The 15,435-nt window shown below is 44.8% G+C and overlaps 1 protein-coding gene across 1 annotated transcript in view; it reads right to left on the reverse strand.

Moving 5' to 3' along the window:
- Positions 1–15,435, reverse strand: part of ttn.2 (titin, tandem duplicate 2) — a 197,493-nt gene that overhangs the window by 103,826 nt on the left and 78,232 nt on the right. The window contains exons 87-99 of the mRNA XM_034561708.1: positions 15,139–15,330; positions 14,156–14,980; positions 13,674–13,772; positions 13,039–13,395; positions 12,395–12,472; positions 11,193–12,203; positions 4,146–4,217; positions 3,850–3,927; positions 3,660–3,755; positions 3,177–3,221; positions 1,096–2,694; positions 611–661; positions 101–496 (exon numbers count right to left, since the gene is read on the reverse strand). Of these exons, the coding sequence (XP_034417599.1) occupies positions 101–496; positions 611–661; positions 1,096–2,694; positions 3,177–3,221; positions 3,660–3,755; positions 3,850–3,927; positions 4,146–4,217; positions 11,193–12,203; positions 12,395–12,472; positions 13,039–13,395; positions 13,674–13,772; positions 14,156–14,980; positions 15,139–15,330 (4,899 nt within the window). The remainder of the gene's footprint in view (positions 1–100; positions 497–610; positions 662–1,095; positions 2,695–3,176; positions 3,222–3,659; positions 3,756–3,849; positions 3,928–4,145; positions 4,218–11,192; positions 12,204–12,394; positions 12,473–13,038; positions 13,396–13,673; positions 13,773–14,155; positions 14,981–15,138; positions 15,331–15,435) is intronic.

Consider the following 15,435-nt stretch of genomic DNA (forward strand, 5'->3'; position numbering starts at 1 on the left):
CTGTGACGAGATAACAACACAGAACAATGAGTTATTTGACATTGGCTCCGTTATATTTATGCTCTTCACAACAACGAACATTCTACAGAGATATAAATACCTTCCACAATGAGCTTGGCTGTGCATGTTATTTCCTTCCCGGCGTTCTTGGCTATGCATGTGTATTCCCCGGTGTCGGACAGCTGCACGTCGATGATGTTCAACTTGCGATCTTTGCCGTCAGACGTGAACTTGTGTTTGGGGTCCTCACGCAGGTTGCAGTCGCCTTTCATCCACGTGGTGATGGCAGTGGAAGGCGAGACCTCGCACTCGAACACAGCGGACGAGCCGATGGACTCGGCCTCCTGCAGCACGATGTCCTGAATCTTCTTGATGAACTTCAGGGGGACGGCTTTGAGCTTGAATCCTGCAAAGGGTTCATCTGGTGGCGACGGGCCTTTTCCGCCGGGCCTCAGGCCGCGGCCCCTTCCTTCTCCAGGGGACGGGGTCTGCTTGGCTGAAGTACCAATCAAAGACAGCCGGTTGACGTTTGCATTTCGTTAGACAGGAAGTAGAACGAAACAGGGTTTCCTGCTAAGAAGTCACAGGTTTATTAAAACAACAGACTTACGTTTCAGCCCTCTGCCTCTTCCTCTTCCTGCTTCTTCTGCTGGTTGTCCCTCTGTTCAGAAACAGTTCAAATGAGTCGGCTGCACACACTGTGATCATGTGTCAAAGTGCTGGGAGAAATAAACTTCCACTCGGATGGATCGTGAATATGAAGTGATGGTAAATATATGGAATAATGAAAAGACTTGATTTTACAGCATGGAGAGATGGGATGAGAACACATGTCGGACTGATGTTTGAATGACAGACGCACAGATGACTTCACAGATGTCACAGAAAGCTGTGGAGATGACCAACAGATGACCGGACAGTTTGACAAACAGATAATTAACATAAATACAAGAGAGCACACATCGCGTCACACGTAAGATATGATGAAGTGGAGACGATTATGATGAAGGCATGATGGTGGAAATGGGAAGAGATTATTCGGGAGCATGAGGAAATGTTTTTTTCTCAGCCGTTCCGGGGCCGCCACCATCTCACCTCTCCTGGTGACCCCTGGAGCCTCGAGAGCGCCCTCTTCTCCTTCACCCTCCCAGTCTTCAGAGCCGTAACTGTCTCGGGGAACCAGCTCCCAGGCCTCTTCTTCCTCCTGCTTCCCCTCTACCTCTTCCTCTGCCTCAGCCTCCCCTTCGAACACCTCCTCCTCCGGCTGGGTGGCGACCTTCTTTATCGGCACGGCTCCAGGAGAGACCTCCTTTGCCAGGGGGATCCTTTCTTTACCAGGCTTTGCTGGTTCTGCAGCCTCCTCTGGTGACGGCTTCTTCGGGACCTTTTTGAGAGTCACAGCTTCAACAGAGTCTCTCGGTGTCACAGTTTGAGGAATCCTCTTGAGTTTATCTACACTTGGCTTCTTCTCAACAGGGACCGCTTCTTTAAGCGTCTCAACTTTTGGAGACGGAGTCTTTTTCAGCTGGACCTTCTTGAGCTGCTCCAAAGGCTTCAGAGCCACTTCTTCTTTCTCCTCTTTAGCTTTGGGTGTGACTCCCTTCTTCAGCTTCAGAAGTTTGGGCTCCTCAGGAACCTTTTCTGGTTTCTTAACAGGAACCGGCACAGGAGTCACCGTCTTCTCTGCTGGAGCTGCCTCCACCACCTTCTCCGGCTTCTTCTCTGGAGCTTCTGGGATCTCAGGTTCCTTCAGCGACACCTCTGGCTCTCGTTCTTTTGGTTTTTCCTCTGGACTTGTGCGGCGGCGCTGCAGTCCCTCGGCTGGCTTCTTCTCTGGCTCTGCAGCGTCTTTGGAAGGCCTGGAGAAGGGCTTCAGCTTCACGCTCTCTATCTCTTGTTCCTTTGTTGGGACTTTCTTCACCTTTGTGAGCAATTTGACCTCCTTAGGCTCTTTCTCTGGAGTATCTCCTGGCTTTGGCAGCTTGGCTGGTGGCGCCTTTACCTCTGGAGGAGCCTTCTCTGGCTTCTTGGGCAGTTCTTTGGTTTCCACCTCTTTGGGGATCCTCTCTAGCTTGTGGAAAGGTACCGTGTCCCTGTCTGGCCTCTCCTTCTGGTCCTTCTCTGGCTCCTCAGCTGGTTCAACAGGCTTTTCAAAGGGTTTTAGTTTTACTAACTCTGCTTCCAGCTCATCTGAAGGCAATTTCTTCACTTTCTTCAAGGCTCCAGTCGGCGCAGCAGGTTCCTCTTCCTTTGGTGCTCTGGGAGTTTTCTTCAAGGAAATCTTCTCTTCTGGTTTCTCATCTGGTGGAGTGGGCTTCTGGCGGGTCCATGCATCTTTAGGAGCTTCTTTCTGTTCCTGTTCTTTCGGCTTCACAAGCTCTGGCTTTTTCACCACATCGGCTTTCTCTCGAGGTTTCCTCTCCTCCGCGGGTCTCCTGGTGACGACGGACATCTCCACAGTCTCTTCTCTGTGCACCAGCTCCTCAACCTCAAAGATGGTGGTCTTGGTGACCTTCTGGGTTTTTTCCTCTTCTTCAGTCTCTTGAGGTGGACCTGATGGAATCTTCTTCAGTTTGATGATCTCCTGCTCTTCTTCCACTTCCTTTATTACTCTTGTTGTCTTCCTCAAAGTAGGAATCTCAAACGTACCCTCCTCTTCCGTGTGAATTATACCTTTTCTCTGCAGAAGGATTTCTAAGGTAGCAGAGGTTTGACGTTACTTATTGACACGCAACCGACGACACCATTTGAACAAACACACACACACATATACTCGTACTAGAAAAAGAGAACAATAAACATAGAAATAGAAGAAAAAAATCTAAACATCCTTTGATTTAAATTATAAATATCAACATTTTGATACAAAACTAATAAAAAAAATCCATGACAACAGAAGAGACACACGAAAAGACAACTTCTACAAGATACAACATCAGAAACACCTATTATGTATATACAGTACAATATACAATATTTTAAATTGTTTAGAAGAATGTCTAATAAGCCAATCAGAGCTAATATGTGTTCATCTCCCTGCTGTTCTTTAGCTCCCAACATCTAACTGATAAAACCAGGTGTATATTTTAGACTTGGTGGTACGTGTCAGGAGGTGTACTCGTATAGCTGCTGACTATGTGTACTGAAGGAAAGTGAGTAGTACTCTGTGCTCCTACCTTTCTTGACTCCTCCTGGTGCTTGGACTGGTCCTTTGGTTTCATCTAATACAGAAGTATAGTTCAGAAAATTGTTCATTAGGTCATTTAGGTCAGAAAATTGTTCATTAGGTCATTTAGGAGTCGCAAAGAGCATTTTAACCGATTCAGAAATGGAAAGACCTTACCGGACACATTCAGAAACAGTAAAAACTCGAACACAGAATGTGGAAGAAGTTGTGATGGAAATGTAAAGTAGTCCGGTGTCACGTTAGTGGAATGACAGAAGAAATGATGTCATACGTACAGACAACGAGCTGAAATTAAGTGAACAAAGACAAGGCATGCTCGCGTTGGGTTCAAGATAAATTAATTGATGACAAAGAAACAGACACACAACATGAAAAGCAACTGAACTGAAGGTCAAACCGACCAACAACCCATCCAACAACAACAACAACAACACATGGGGGGTTTCATCCTCCGTCCTTCAAACGCTTCTACCTGCTTCAGGAGTTATCTTTCTAAGCACCGCTGGTTTTCCTTCGTCCACCTTCTTGACTGGTTCTTTGGTCTTTACGACAGGCTGTGGCTTGGTCACTTCAGGTACAACAAAGAGGGAATTGAAGTATTGTGAATCTTCACCAAAACGCACAAGATGTCAGTGTGAATGATCTAAGAAGCATCAGGATACCTGGCGCTGCTTCTTCTTGTGGAGTAACTTTCTTCTTGCCAGCTTCTTGAACTCTGACAGCAGCCTGTGGTTTGCTCTCTTCAAGCACAAAAAGGTATAGAGGACTTCAACAGAGAGCTCCACACAGACAGGACGTTCTACACCTGAGAGCTTCACACCAACTTCAGATCGCTGTTCTATGTTCATCACCATCATGTTAGTACTTCAGGATAAACTTTGATCAAGAGGGACATTCCTTTACGAACGCCTTCAGAAACACAGACATGAAGCACATTTAATTAAAAGAGAAGTTGTACCTTCTCGAGGAGCAGCTGGCTCCGCCAGTGCTTCTTTGACTTGAGGTGGAGACTCCTTCTCCTTCACAGGAACTTGGAAATGAAACAATATGACAATCAGAACCTCATTAAGACGGACGGGCTGAGCACTGAACCATGCAAAGACCAAACAAAACAACGAGAACAAAGAAGGTCCACGATGGAAACAAACTAAGTGGGAAGAGAGTTTACAGATGGAAGGATCTTCTCTCCTCATCTGTGCATCACATTTTCTCTGGAGGCACACAGGTACAGTGAGACGTAACGGAAACAACGAACACAGAATTAGAAAGAGTGATGAGGAAACCCCAACATGAAACTGTGCTGGTTTAGACATCAGGTGACAAGAGACCAAGAGTTTCGGGCGACGCCGTGACGGCTCTTCACGGGAGCAAGAAAACAGTTTGTGCCCAAACAGCATGGGTGATGTGACATGATATCCAGTGAAAGAGGGATGAGTCTAACGCATCCCGGGGAGGGTGAAAACCATGAAGTGCACAACGACGCTTGGTGCTCAGATCACAAACACGTGCTTGTGACACACAACAGTTTATCTTCTATACCTCTGGAACATTGTTCTCTCCCTTCTGGTTCCAAAGACAAAACCCTGCTTTCTTCTTCTTCGACGAGCCGGAGCCCTCGAGCTTCTCCCTTCCTCCTGCTGATCGGTTCAGCCTCCCGAGGAGAGACGGAGACGTCTGCTTTCAGACGCCTCCGCTCCACTTCCTGTTTCCTGGTGGCAGCTTCTTGGTATTGTAGAGCGTCCAGAGTCTGTTGCTCAGCTCCCTTTGGTTTGGTTTGATCTGTTACTGATGGTTCTGTGACTGTGGGCATCGCTTCAATACTGGCTTTTGATTCTGTCGTTAAAGGTTTGTTTTTGTCGGAGATTTTCACTTGATCAACTACCTCTTGATACATTTCCTCATCCCTTTTCTCGGGTACAACTAATTGATTTCCACTGATTAGTCCGGTGGCTTTGATAGCTCCCTTTTCTTTATCTTGAAACTCTTTGTCTTTTCTTAATATTGTTTCTATCTTTTGGTGAGTGACAGCTGTCACTTCTGTTTTTTGAGTCTGTTTCTGTTTTATTGATATTAGATCTTCGGTTTTAAATTGACGTGAGACTTCTTTATCTGCTAACTCTTGTTTTCCAGCTAAAGCTTCCACCCTTTCTTTGGGGGACTCTGGACCTTGTGAATGTCTTCCAAGAGGAACCTCAGTGGATTCATGAATGTCCTCTTTCTTTGATGCAATGTCTTTTACAAGCTTGTCAGGTAGAAAGAATCTCTGGAGGGATTCTGATGTAACAACCCCCCCTTTAACTAGGAGATGTTTTTCAGATGCAACCTCCATCACAGGTGCCACTGAAACTGTTTTTTCAACTTGTTCCTGTTTAGTTTCCAGAACATTGATTGGAGCAACACTTCCATATTCATCTCTAACTGTCACTATCTTGGACTGCACTCTGTCTGACCTCTGTGCGTTCTCTTTTAGTGGTTTAGATTTATTTGACTCAAGGTCTTTAATATCTGCGTCAGTTACAGAAGTACCAGCTGTCTTTGTGGATTGCTTTTTCTGGATATCCGCAATAGATGTTTTGTCAAACTTCAGCGGTTTCTCTGTTTTGGTTTCTTTTTTCTTTTGTGAAATCTGTTTGAACTCATCTGTCGTCTTGAATTCATCTTTTCCCGTCGCTGTGCCGGCTTTTGTTTCCTCCATTACAGAAGTACCAGCTGTTGTAGTTTTAGTTTGCTTTTGTCTGGTTTTTATGTCCTCAGCTTGAAGAACTGTGGTGGTTTTCTCCAGTTCTGAATGTCTTCCTGGAGCGTCTTGCTCCATCAGAGATGTGACTTCTCTTTTAGATGCAACTGAGGCCTTTCCTTCAATTATAATGGCAAAAACTGTGTCTGTTTGATCTTGAACCAGGTCTAGTTTTGGCATGACTTGTTCAATAGCTTGTATTTGCTCATCAGGTGTGGTGTACCTTCGGAGAGTTTCTGTTTTAACATCTCTTTCTGCCACCATCAGAGATCTTTCAGATGTAACCTCCATCACAGGTGTCACTGAAACTGTTTTTTCAACTTGTTCCTGTTTAGTTTCCAGAACATTGATTGGAGCAACACTTCCATATTCATCTCTAACTGTCACTATCTTGGACTGCACTCTGTCTGACCTCTGTGCGTTCTCTTTTAGTGGTTTAGATTTATTTGACTCAAGGTCTTTAATATCTGCGTCAGTTACAGAAGTACCAGCTGTCTTTGTTCCAGTTTGCTTTTGTCTGGTTTGCATCTCCTCAGCTTGAAGAACTGTGGTGGTTTTCTCCAGTTCTGAATGTCTTCCTGGAGCTTCTTGCTCCATCAGAGATGTGACTTCTCTTTTAGATGCAACTGAGGCCTTTCCTTCAATTGGTTCCTGTCTTTCAGGTAATTCCTCTCTAATGGCAGAAACTGTGTCTGTTTGATCTTGAACCAGGTCTAGTTTTGGCATTACTTGTTTAATAGCTTGTATTTGCTCATCAGGTGTGGTGTACCTTCGGAGAGTTTCTGTTTTAACATCTCTTTCTGCCACCATCAGAGATGTTTCAGATGTAACCTCCATCACAGGTGTCACTGAAACTGTTGTTGCCACTTGTTCTTGTTTAGTTTCTGTGGCTTCAAAAGGAGTAACACTCCCGTAGTCATCTCGTACTACGACTGTCTTGGACTGCACTTCCTTCAGGGAAGTCTTTGTACTTCTGCCCAACCTTTGGCTTTTCTCTTTTAGGGATTGTGAAATCTGTTTGAACTCATCTGTCGTCTGGAATTCATCTTTTCCCGTCACTGGGCCAGCTTTTGTTTCCTCCATTACAGAAGTACCAGCTGTTGTAGTTTTAGTTTGCTTTTGTCGGGTTTTCATCTCCTCAGCTGAAAGAACTGTGGTGGTTTGGTCCGTTATGGGATGTCTATCCATCACAGTGTGTTCATGTGTTACTTCTGGTTGAGCTGCACCTGAAACACTTATTTTTCCTTCACGTTTCCCTTGAACTTGTTTAACTGTAATGTGTTTGGAACTATCTGATAAAGCATCTCCATCTTTCCCCGACTTTATTTGACCGTGTTCCTGTTTGGCTGCGGTTCCTTCCAGTGGATTAGTATACCTGTATTCATGTTGTACTACGACTGTCTTGGACCTGATCTCTTCAGCTGTTCCTTCTTCGGATGGTTTGTCTCGTAGAGCTGGAACTGAATCTGTCTTTTGCATTTGTTTATGCCTTCCTGGTCTTGTCTTTACAGATGGAGGGACTGTTTCATCTATAACCGTGTGAGTTTTGACTAATGCCTGGTCTTTGTCTTGAGAGATATCATCAAGAGTCTTCTCTCTTACTCGTATCTCAGGTATAACTTCTTCCCGTCTTTCACTTTCTTTCTGCATTGTTTTCTTCTCTTCAAGAGCAGTACATTGGTCTGTTTCGTCTTTCTTTGAATCTCTTGTTGGCTGAACAGTCTTTGCTGACTTTCCTGATTGTTCTGGAGCATCAGAGTCTTCAGAGGTTACTTCAGGCTCAGCAGCGTATGAGGCTGTGATTTCAATTCGTTCTCGCCTTTTGAGCGTCTTCTTTTCAACGGGAGACACTTTTTCTGTTTTACTTTGAACTGGGATCAAGTTGGACCTGATTTCTTGTTCCATCTCTTTTTCTTTTCTTAAAGACACGTCTTTGAACCTATCATCAGATGAGATCATCCTCTGTGGAATATTTATTTTAACATCTTCATCTTTTATTGTTGGATGTTTTTTAGCTGTCATTATTTCTACTTGTTCCCATTTGATATGTGTGGCCTCTAAGGGAGTAACTCTACCGTATTCATCTGTAACTGTGACTTCTTCAACTGTAATCGTTTTACATTCGGCTGACTTTGGCCTTTTATCTCTTTGAGCTTCATCTTTCTGAAGACAAACTGACGCATCACCTTTCACTCTTTCTTCAGGCTCAGTTTGCTCGGCAGCATCTGCCCTCAACAGATTCTCCTGTTCCCGTTTGGTTTTCCCGTCTTCATTCAGAGATGTTTGCTCTTTTCTAACCGACTGGGATTCATCTATTTTATCTCCTGTCTTTGGTAACCGTGGTAACCGTGGTAATCTCTTTATCTTTTGTGTTTCTTCCTTTGAGCGTCTCGCTTCAGACTCAGGAATTCCCTCCTTTCCTGTTTTGTGAGTATCTTGTTTCACCAAATGTTTTGTGTGTGGTACTTGTACCTCAGACGCATCCAATGCTTTTCTTTTAATAAGTTGTTCTGCTATTTTTGGTGTGCCATCTTCAATAGGAGTCACTTTTTCAGTTTTATCCTCAACTTTGAGAGACTTTGATGGGATTTGTTTGTCCGCAGGCTCGTTAATTTGAGCTAACTTTGGTCGTTTCTTCTTCAGGGATATTAAAGTTTCAGAAGCTTTTTCACCAAAGGAATCAAGTTCTTCATCAACTGCTGCCGTCTGTCTGATTTCTGCATGTTCTTCAGGAGTTAGTTCCAGGGTTAAAGGTTGAACTGAAACCTTTCTATCAATCAGTCCCTGTTTAGATTCTTTGAGGCGAGTAACTTTAAAGGTTGTATCTTTAACTGTGCCGACTGTTAGCTGCTCTTGTTCAACGAAAACCTCTTGAGGTCTCTGTTGTGGTTCTTGTGGAGATTCTGATTCAGCAGTTCTTTCACGCTGTTCCTGTTCTTCTGTTTTAGAAACTTTGGGGAGTTTGTCTTCAGCTTTGACAACCTTCAGCTGGACGTTTGGAGAAAGTGTACCTCTTTGCTCGTCTGTCTTCAACTGAACTTCTTTGACTTTAATCTTACCGGTTTGATTGACACTCGGTCTCGTTTCCTTCTTCGCGACTTCGTCTTTTAGTGGAATGTCTTCTGAGCTCTTGTGCTTTGCTGGGATTTCAGCAGTTCTACTAGTTTGAACAACGATATCTGACTCTGATGACGTGGCATCCATCACAGGATGAACTGAGGATTTCCTGTCAGATCTTTTCTGACTATCTGCTATCAGTGACTCTTTAGGAGTCATTCTGATCCCTGGAGAGACCGAGGACGCTCCTTCAACTCGTTCTTGCTCTGCTCTGTTAATATGAGTCTTGAGTGTGTCTTCAGCAGTTTCATCCCTAATCTTTGACTGGACTTCGTCAGCTTTACCTTCGATCGGCTCCTGGCGTCTCTGCTTTTGAGGCTTTTCTTTATCCTCAATTGAAGGCTTTCTAAAAGCTCTCTTTGTGTTCTGCTCTTCAGTGGGGATAAATGTGTTCATTTCTTCTCCTCTGACCTCCGACTGAACTTTATCTATATTAGCTTCAGATTTTAGTGGCACTGGCGTTTCTGACAAAAACGTTTCCTTTTTTTTTCCAGTTTTAGATGTTTGACTTTTACTCGTGACACGTTTTAACTGAACCTCTTTAGTCTCTTTGGTTTTGGCTGACGTGGGTTCTTTTCTCTCGGGGGAATCTGGTTCTGTCAATGATTTCATGTCAATAACAGTTGATGCTTTTCTTTCACTTTGTTCTGGTCCTGTTTTGATCTTTTCGGCCGCAGCAACTATGTGCTGTTCATCCTCAGTTATCCTCGCTGGCTGGTCGTTGGTTTCTCTTAACATTTGTTCCCTTTCTTTGAAATGGAGATCGTCTTCTCCTTTAACAGCTCTTTCTTTCCTACCACTGTCCGGAGCTTTAGTGGGCTCTAGTTCTGGGATACATGTTTGCTTTAGTGGGCCCTCTTGTTTAGATTTAACGGAGGACTGTGTGTCAGCTTTATTTTGTCTTGGTTTGGTCTTTTCTTTTGCTCTTTCTTGGACATGTTTGTCTTTAACAACAGCTTTGACTCGGTCCTCATCGGCTACGTCTTTCTCTTTAGACAAGAATTCAGCGGTTTGAAGGGATTTTCCACCCAACGGGGATTCTGGGTGTTTGACTTCTATCACAGGAGAAACTGAGTCTCTGTTGGGTTTCATCTCAGTTGTTCTTTCCATCGGACTGACTATGACCAGTTTGTCTTTAAGTGGAACTAGTACAGGTTTTAAGTTAGTTTCCTCTTCTCGTCCCTGAGAGATAATACCTTCCTGCTGTGCTTCTATCACCTGCTTTTCATCAGAAACAGCTTTGACTGAAATGTCTGGACTCTTAGATTTTCTTCCTTTGCTTTGTAAAGTATCTTTATGTTCTTTAGCATCTTTTTTAATGTCTTTTATTTCTACGCTCGCTGTTGTAAAATCATTTGTTTGGACATAAAACTCTTTTTGTTTGGTCGGGTCGTGCTGAACCGACACAGCTGTTTTCCTCTTAGATTGACTTCCTGTCACAAATAGCCGTTCTTTAGTTTGAAGACCCTTCGTCTTGAAACCATCAGTAACAGTTAAATCAGACTCAGGTTCTATCATCGGACTTAAAATCCCTACTTGCTGCAAAGCTTTCACTTCTTCTTTGTCCTTGTGATGAGTTTCATCTTCTTCTCCTTCCTCGAGCGTCTCTGCAGAGGAAGCTCTTTTCTCGGCCTTTGAAGGTTCTGTGGTGATCGCTTGAGAACGGAGGATTTTAAAAGGTTCGAAGAGAAAGCACCATGTAGCGGTGCCAAGAGATTAGGGAGGAAACAACAACAACAACACAGACACAAACAAGTTAAACCAGACAAACAGATGTAATAAGAAAGAGGAATCAGCTGACAGGAAAACGTGCTGTCGTTGTACCTCGCTCTGCTCGTTTGCCTTTTATCTCCAGTTTCTCAGCAGGTGGAGCCGCAAGAATCGTCTCGGCCTTGACTTCTGCTTCTTTAAAGAATAATAAGGGTTTGTTTAACGCAAGATATTAACATTCAGGAGAAGAAAGTCTTACAATCACAAAGGTATAAAAAAAAAAGAACCCCTTTAAAACAAAGAGTAATGTAATATGAAGCGCTCGAGGAAAACAAAGAACATGGAAGTGTTGATGGAATGAGGACCCCTGGTGGTCCTTCAAAAAGAACAAAGACAAAGTAAAAGAGGGAATGATCAAGATGTTAGAATCTCTCTCTGTACCTCTGGAAGCAGCTGGAGGGGAAAGCCTTCTCTTCACAACCGCTCCCTCCATTAAAAGACTTGTTTCTTCGTCTTTAAACTCCTCTTTTTTCTTCATTTCTCGGATTCGTTGTGGCCTCTGGAGCTGGATGTCTGTTACTGACTCTTCTGCTGTTACCCTGAGGGTCACCTCCTCTTGAGGTTTTGGTTTCTTAATGATCTCATCAGACTTTAACTTCTCTGGTTTCCTGACAGACACTTTCTCTGGTGCTGGTTGAACTACAGTTTCCTCTTTTCTACTCTTTTTCTCTTCAACCGTTCTCACTCGAGTAGTGGAACCGACTACTTTGTCTTTACCCGAGACTTCTGTCTGCTGGATCGTGATCTTCTCAGCTCGACTGTATTCATCTTCTAGTTTATCTGAAATCATCTCGACTGATTCCTCGTAGGAGACTTTTCTTCTGATGATAACTGGTTCAGTTGTTCCTGACTCTGTTCCTTTAACTGTCGTAGTTTTCCTGCCTTCCTGTCGCGTCACTCGTGTCTCTCTGCCTTCTGTTTCAATGCTGGTCTCGGCTGCCTTCGTGACTCTCGACACGTCCTTCTGGTCCTGCGGCCGTCTGACTGGAACGTCAGGAACTTCTCCTGGCGACTCGAGGGTCCTGATGAAGACCCCGTCTACCCTCGTCTCGCTTGTAGTCTTGTCCTGCAGCGGCAGCAGCTCCCTATCTCTGTCGGGTTCCGCATGCTGGACTACAACAACGGTTTCTATTGTTTTCATGTGTTTAGTCGACCTGGTTTCTGTCCTCTTTGAAGAGCCAGTAACAGACATCTCTCCTCTCAGTTCAGACCTCTGATCTCTGGCCTGTTCTGTTGAACGTAAGAAGTCTTCTGACAACAACGCCGCCGTCTCACTCGGACGAGGCACGTCGTCCTCGTAGGACGCTTCGGCGCGTTCCTCCGACCCGTAAAAGACTTCCTGTACCTTCTGAGCTCCTCTCTGTCGCTCCATCTTCACGAGACTCGTGGTCCCTTTAAGAGGTGATGAAGAAGAGGCGTCATGCGGCGGCGCCAAGAGGTGAGGACAAAACACAGAGACAAGCATTAGTGTTGGAAGAGACGACACAGATGGATTAACGGTGATAATCCACCGGCCGTGCATTATCACCAGGAGTTACTGAGATGTGGTGAAGTACTCCGTCAGGGTGGCAGACGGTCGCTACCTTTTTCTGGAGGAGACACAGATTTCTCTTCAGAAACCTCTGAGCGCAGAATCTTCTCAGTCTTCTTACTTTCTATTTCTTTGAAAGAATGAATCCGTTTTTTTAATCCAAGACGGAGCGTCGGATCGTAGAAGAGTATTTAAAAAAGAAGAGAATTCAGTTATTTAACAAACAAACTTGTGGAAATAAGCAGCAAACATGAAATAGACAGCAGACAGCAGCTGAAACTATGTGAAATAATATCTCATAGTTTAAACTCCACTTGAGCCCAGGGATTTACTTCATTATAAATATCATATTTCATAATTTGATGTAGAAGTACGTAAAAGAAGAAGTAACTGGTTGTTCTGGTTTCTACCACTAGATGTTGTCAAAGTACAGAATCTACTAATCTGACTCATGACTTTTAAATGACGGCTGCGTTTCTTCCTCTTTCTGCTGATTCAGTGGTCATTTTCCTTTAATTATCAAACTGGTATCTTTATGTACATTTATATTTATTTAAATGTGTGTTGCCATAAAGTGACTGTAACAGTTAGTATTTAAAGTAACAGTAACTACTACTGTAACAATAAGTAACTGCCGACATGCACAGACAGAAATAAAGGAGGTGAGGTCCGCCTCCTGTAGACCTTGGTCTGTACCTTTAGGAAGACTTTCTTCTAACTCTGGTTTGGGTTTAGCTTCAGGTTTGGGTTTAATTTCAGGGATCTTCTCAGGTGTTTTATCTACAGAGATCCTCTCTGGTTGTTTCTTAGCCACCAGGGCAGGTTTTACTTCCTCAGGTGTCTTCTCAGGAGGAAGCCTCTCTGCTACCTTCTCCTCAGGTACCCTCTTTGGAGTTTCCTCCACAACCTTCTCTAGGACCCTCTCGAGGGTTCTCTCTGTCCCTGGTGGCCGTCTCTCAGGTACAGCTTCAGGTATTTTAGCAGGTTCAGTCTCCGACACAACCACCTTCTGAGGTACTTGTTCAGGTACGAGTTTAGGTTTGGGCTTCAAAGCTTGAAGAGGGTTTGACACAAACACACGACTCAAGACATGAAGAAGTGAAAGATGTGCTGCCGCACAATGAAGAGAATCAAACACAGCAGTTACTCTACTAAAGTGAATGTTTCTGCACCAGAAGAAAAGATCACGGAGGAACCAAAAGCCCCTCCTGGTCCTCATAAACATGATATTCAGTAGATATTAGATTTATGGGTTAAACTCTGCTCGCAAAGAAACAAATCAAAGCGTGAGCTGCTTTCTGACGAGCGCTCCATCGGGACCATGACGGTACCTTTCTCGGTCTGCCTCGGCTCTTCTTTGGGAGGGACGGCAGAAGCTTCTGGAGTCTTGGCTGCTTTTGGAGGGTCGGGTAGTTTTTCCTCCACAGGAACTTTAAAGAGTACCATTCACAGACATTAGAAGCTTTTCAAAGAACTGAAGAGTGTTGTTAGAGACGGACAAAGCCAAAACACTCTTTCGAGCGCGAGACAAGAGAAACCCGACAGTACACAGGACGTGCAGCGTCATGGAGACATCACAGGAACTCAAGTTAGACGTTAGGAAACAAACCAACACAGTCCAAGAGGGAAGAGGAATGGGAGGGTTTGAGTTTTAGTGCGACAGGTTACGAGGAAGGTGAACAAGTTTGCCACAATAACCACAAACAGGATCAATAAGCACTCAAAATCACTGCAGATGAGAATGAAGATGTTAAAGTTGGATGGTGGAGTTAAGAAGATTAAGAAAAACTCCAGAGCCGCAAGACGTTTATACCTTTCTTAAGAGAGTCCTTTGGTGCAGGCTTCGGTTCTGGTTTTGGCACTTTAACTTCAGGTTCAGCCTTTTTCACTGCAGGTTTGGGGACCACTGCTGGTTCAGGTTTGGGGACCACTGCAGGTTCAGGCTTGGGGACCACTACAGGTTCAAGTTTGGGCACCACTGCAGTTTCAGGTTTGGGGACCACTGCAGGTTCTGGTTTCGAGACCACTGCAGGTTCAGGTTTGGAGACCACTGCAGGTTCAGATTTGGGGACCACTGCAGGTTCAGGTTTGGAGACCACTGCAGGTTCAGGTTTGGAGACCACTGCCGGTTTAGGCTTGGGGACCACTGCAGGTTCAGGTTTGGGGACCACTGCAGGTTCAGGTTTGCCGACCACTGCAGGTTCAGGTTTGGGGACCACTGCAGGTTTAGGTTTGGGAACCACTGCAGGTTCAGGTTTGGGGACCACTGCAGGTTCAGGTTTGGGGACCACTGCAGGTTCAGGTTTGTGGACCACTGCAGGTACAAGTTTGGGGACCATTGCAGGTTCTGGTTTGTGGACCACTGCAGGTTCTGGTTTGGGAACCACTGCAGGTTCAGGTTTGTGGACAACTGCAGGTTCTGGTTTGGGAACCACTGCAGGTTCAGGTTTGTGGACCACTGCAGTTTCTGGTTTCATGGCAGCCGGTTCTGGCTTCGCTACAAGAGGCTCAGGTTTACGGACTTCTGGTTTGGGTTTCTCTGGTTCTGGTTTCGCTTTTCGAACCTCTGGTTCTGGCTTTTTTACTGCTGGTTCCGGCTGGATCTTTGGCGGCTCTGGTTTTGCGGCCTCCTCAGGGACTTAAAGATACATTTAGTTTAGAGACGAGCAAACGAGGACACACAAAGTCAAAGATTCGCTTCCACACTTGAAGCTGAGAAAACCGGGTTCAGACAGAATCACACACAGCAAGTCTTTAACATCAACTCACACAAACAAACAAAGCAAGAAGAAGTACCTTTGGATGGAGGCGTCACCGGCTTCTTTACCGGCGGCGGCTTAGCTTCGGGCTCGACCTTCGGTCTGGCTTCGGGTTCTGCTTTGGGAGCCGGTTTGGGTTCTAGCTCTGCTTTCCGTTTGGGTTCGGGCTCAGGCTTAGACGCAAGTGCCACTTTTTTGGACTCAGCTCGTACCTGAAGCTTGGGCTCATCTTCAGGTGAGGTAACACAGACATTTGCTAATGTTAACATGAAGTCGTGGTAGCGTGTGAAAGATTTATCAAGAGATGCTCGAAAGAGTGAGATGACATTCGACA

Source organism: Cyclopterus lumpus, chromosome 21, assembly GCF_009769545.1.
Source record: "Cyclopterus lumpus isolate fCycLum1 chromosome 21, fCycLum1.pri, whole genome shotgun sequence".
In the NCBI taxonomy this organism is placed as follows: Eukaryota; Metazoa; Chordata; class Actinopteri; order Perciformes; family Cyclopteridae; genus Cyclopterus; species Cyclopterus lumpus.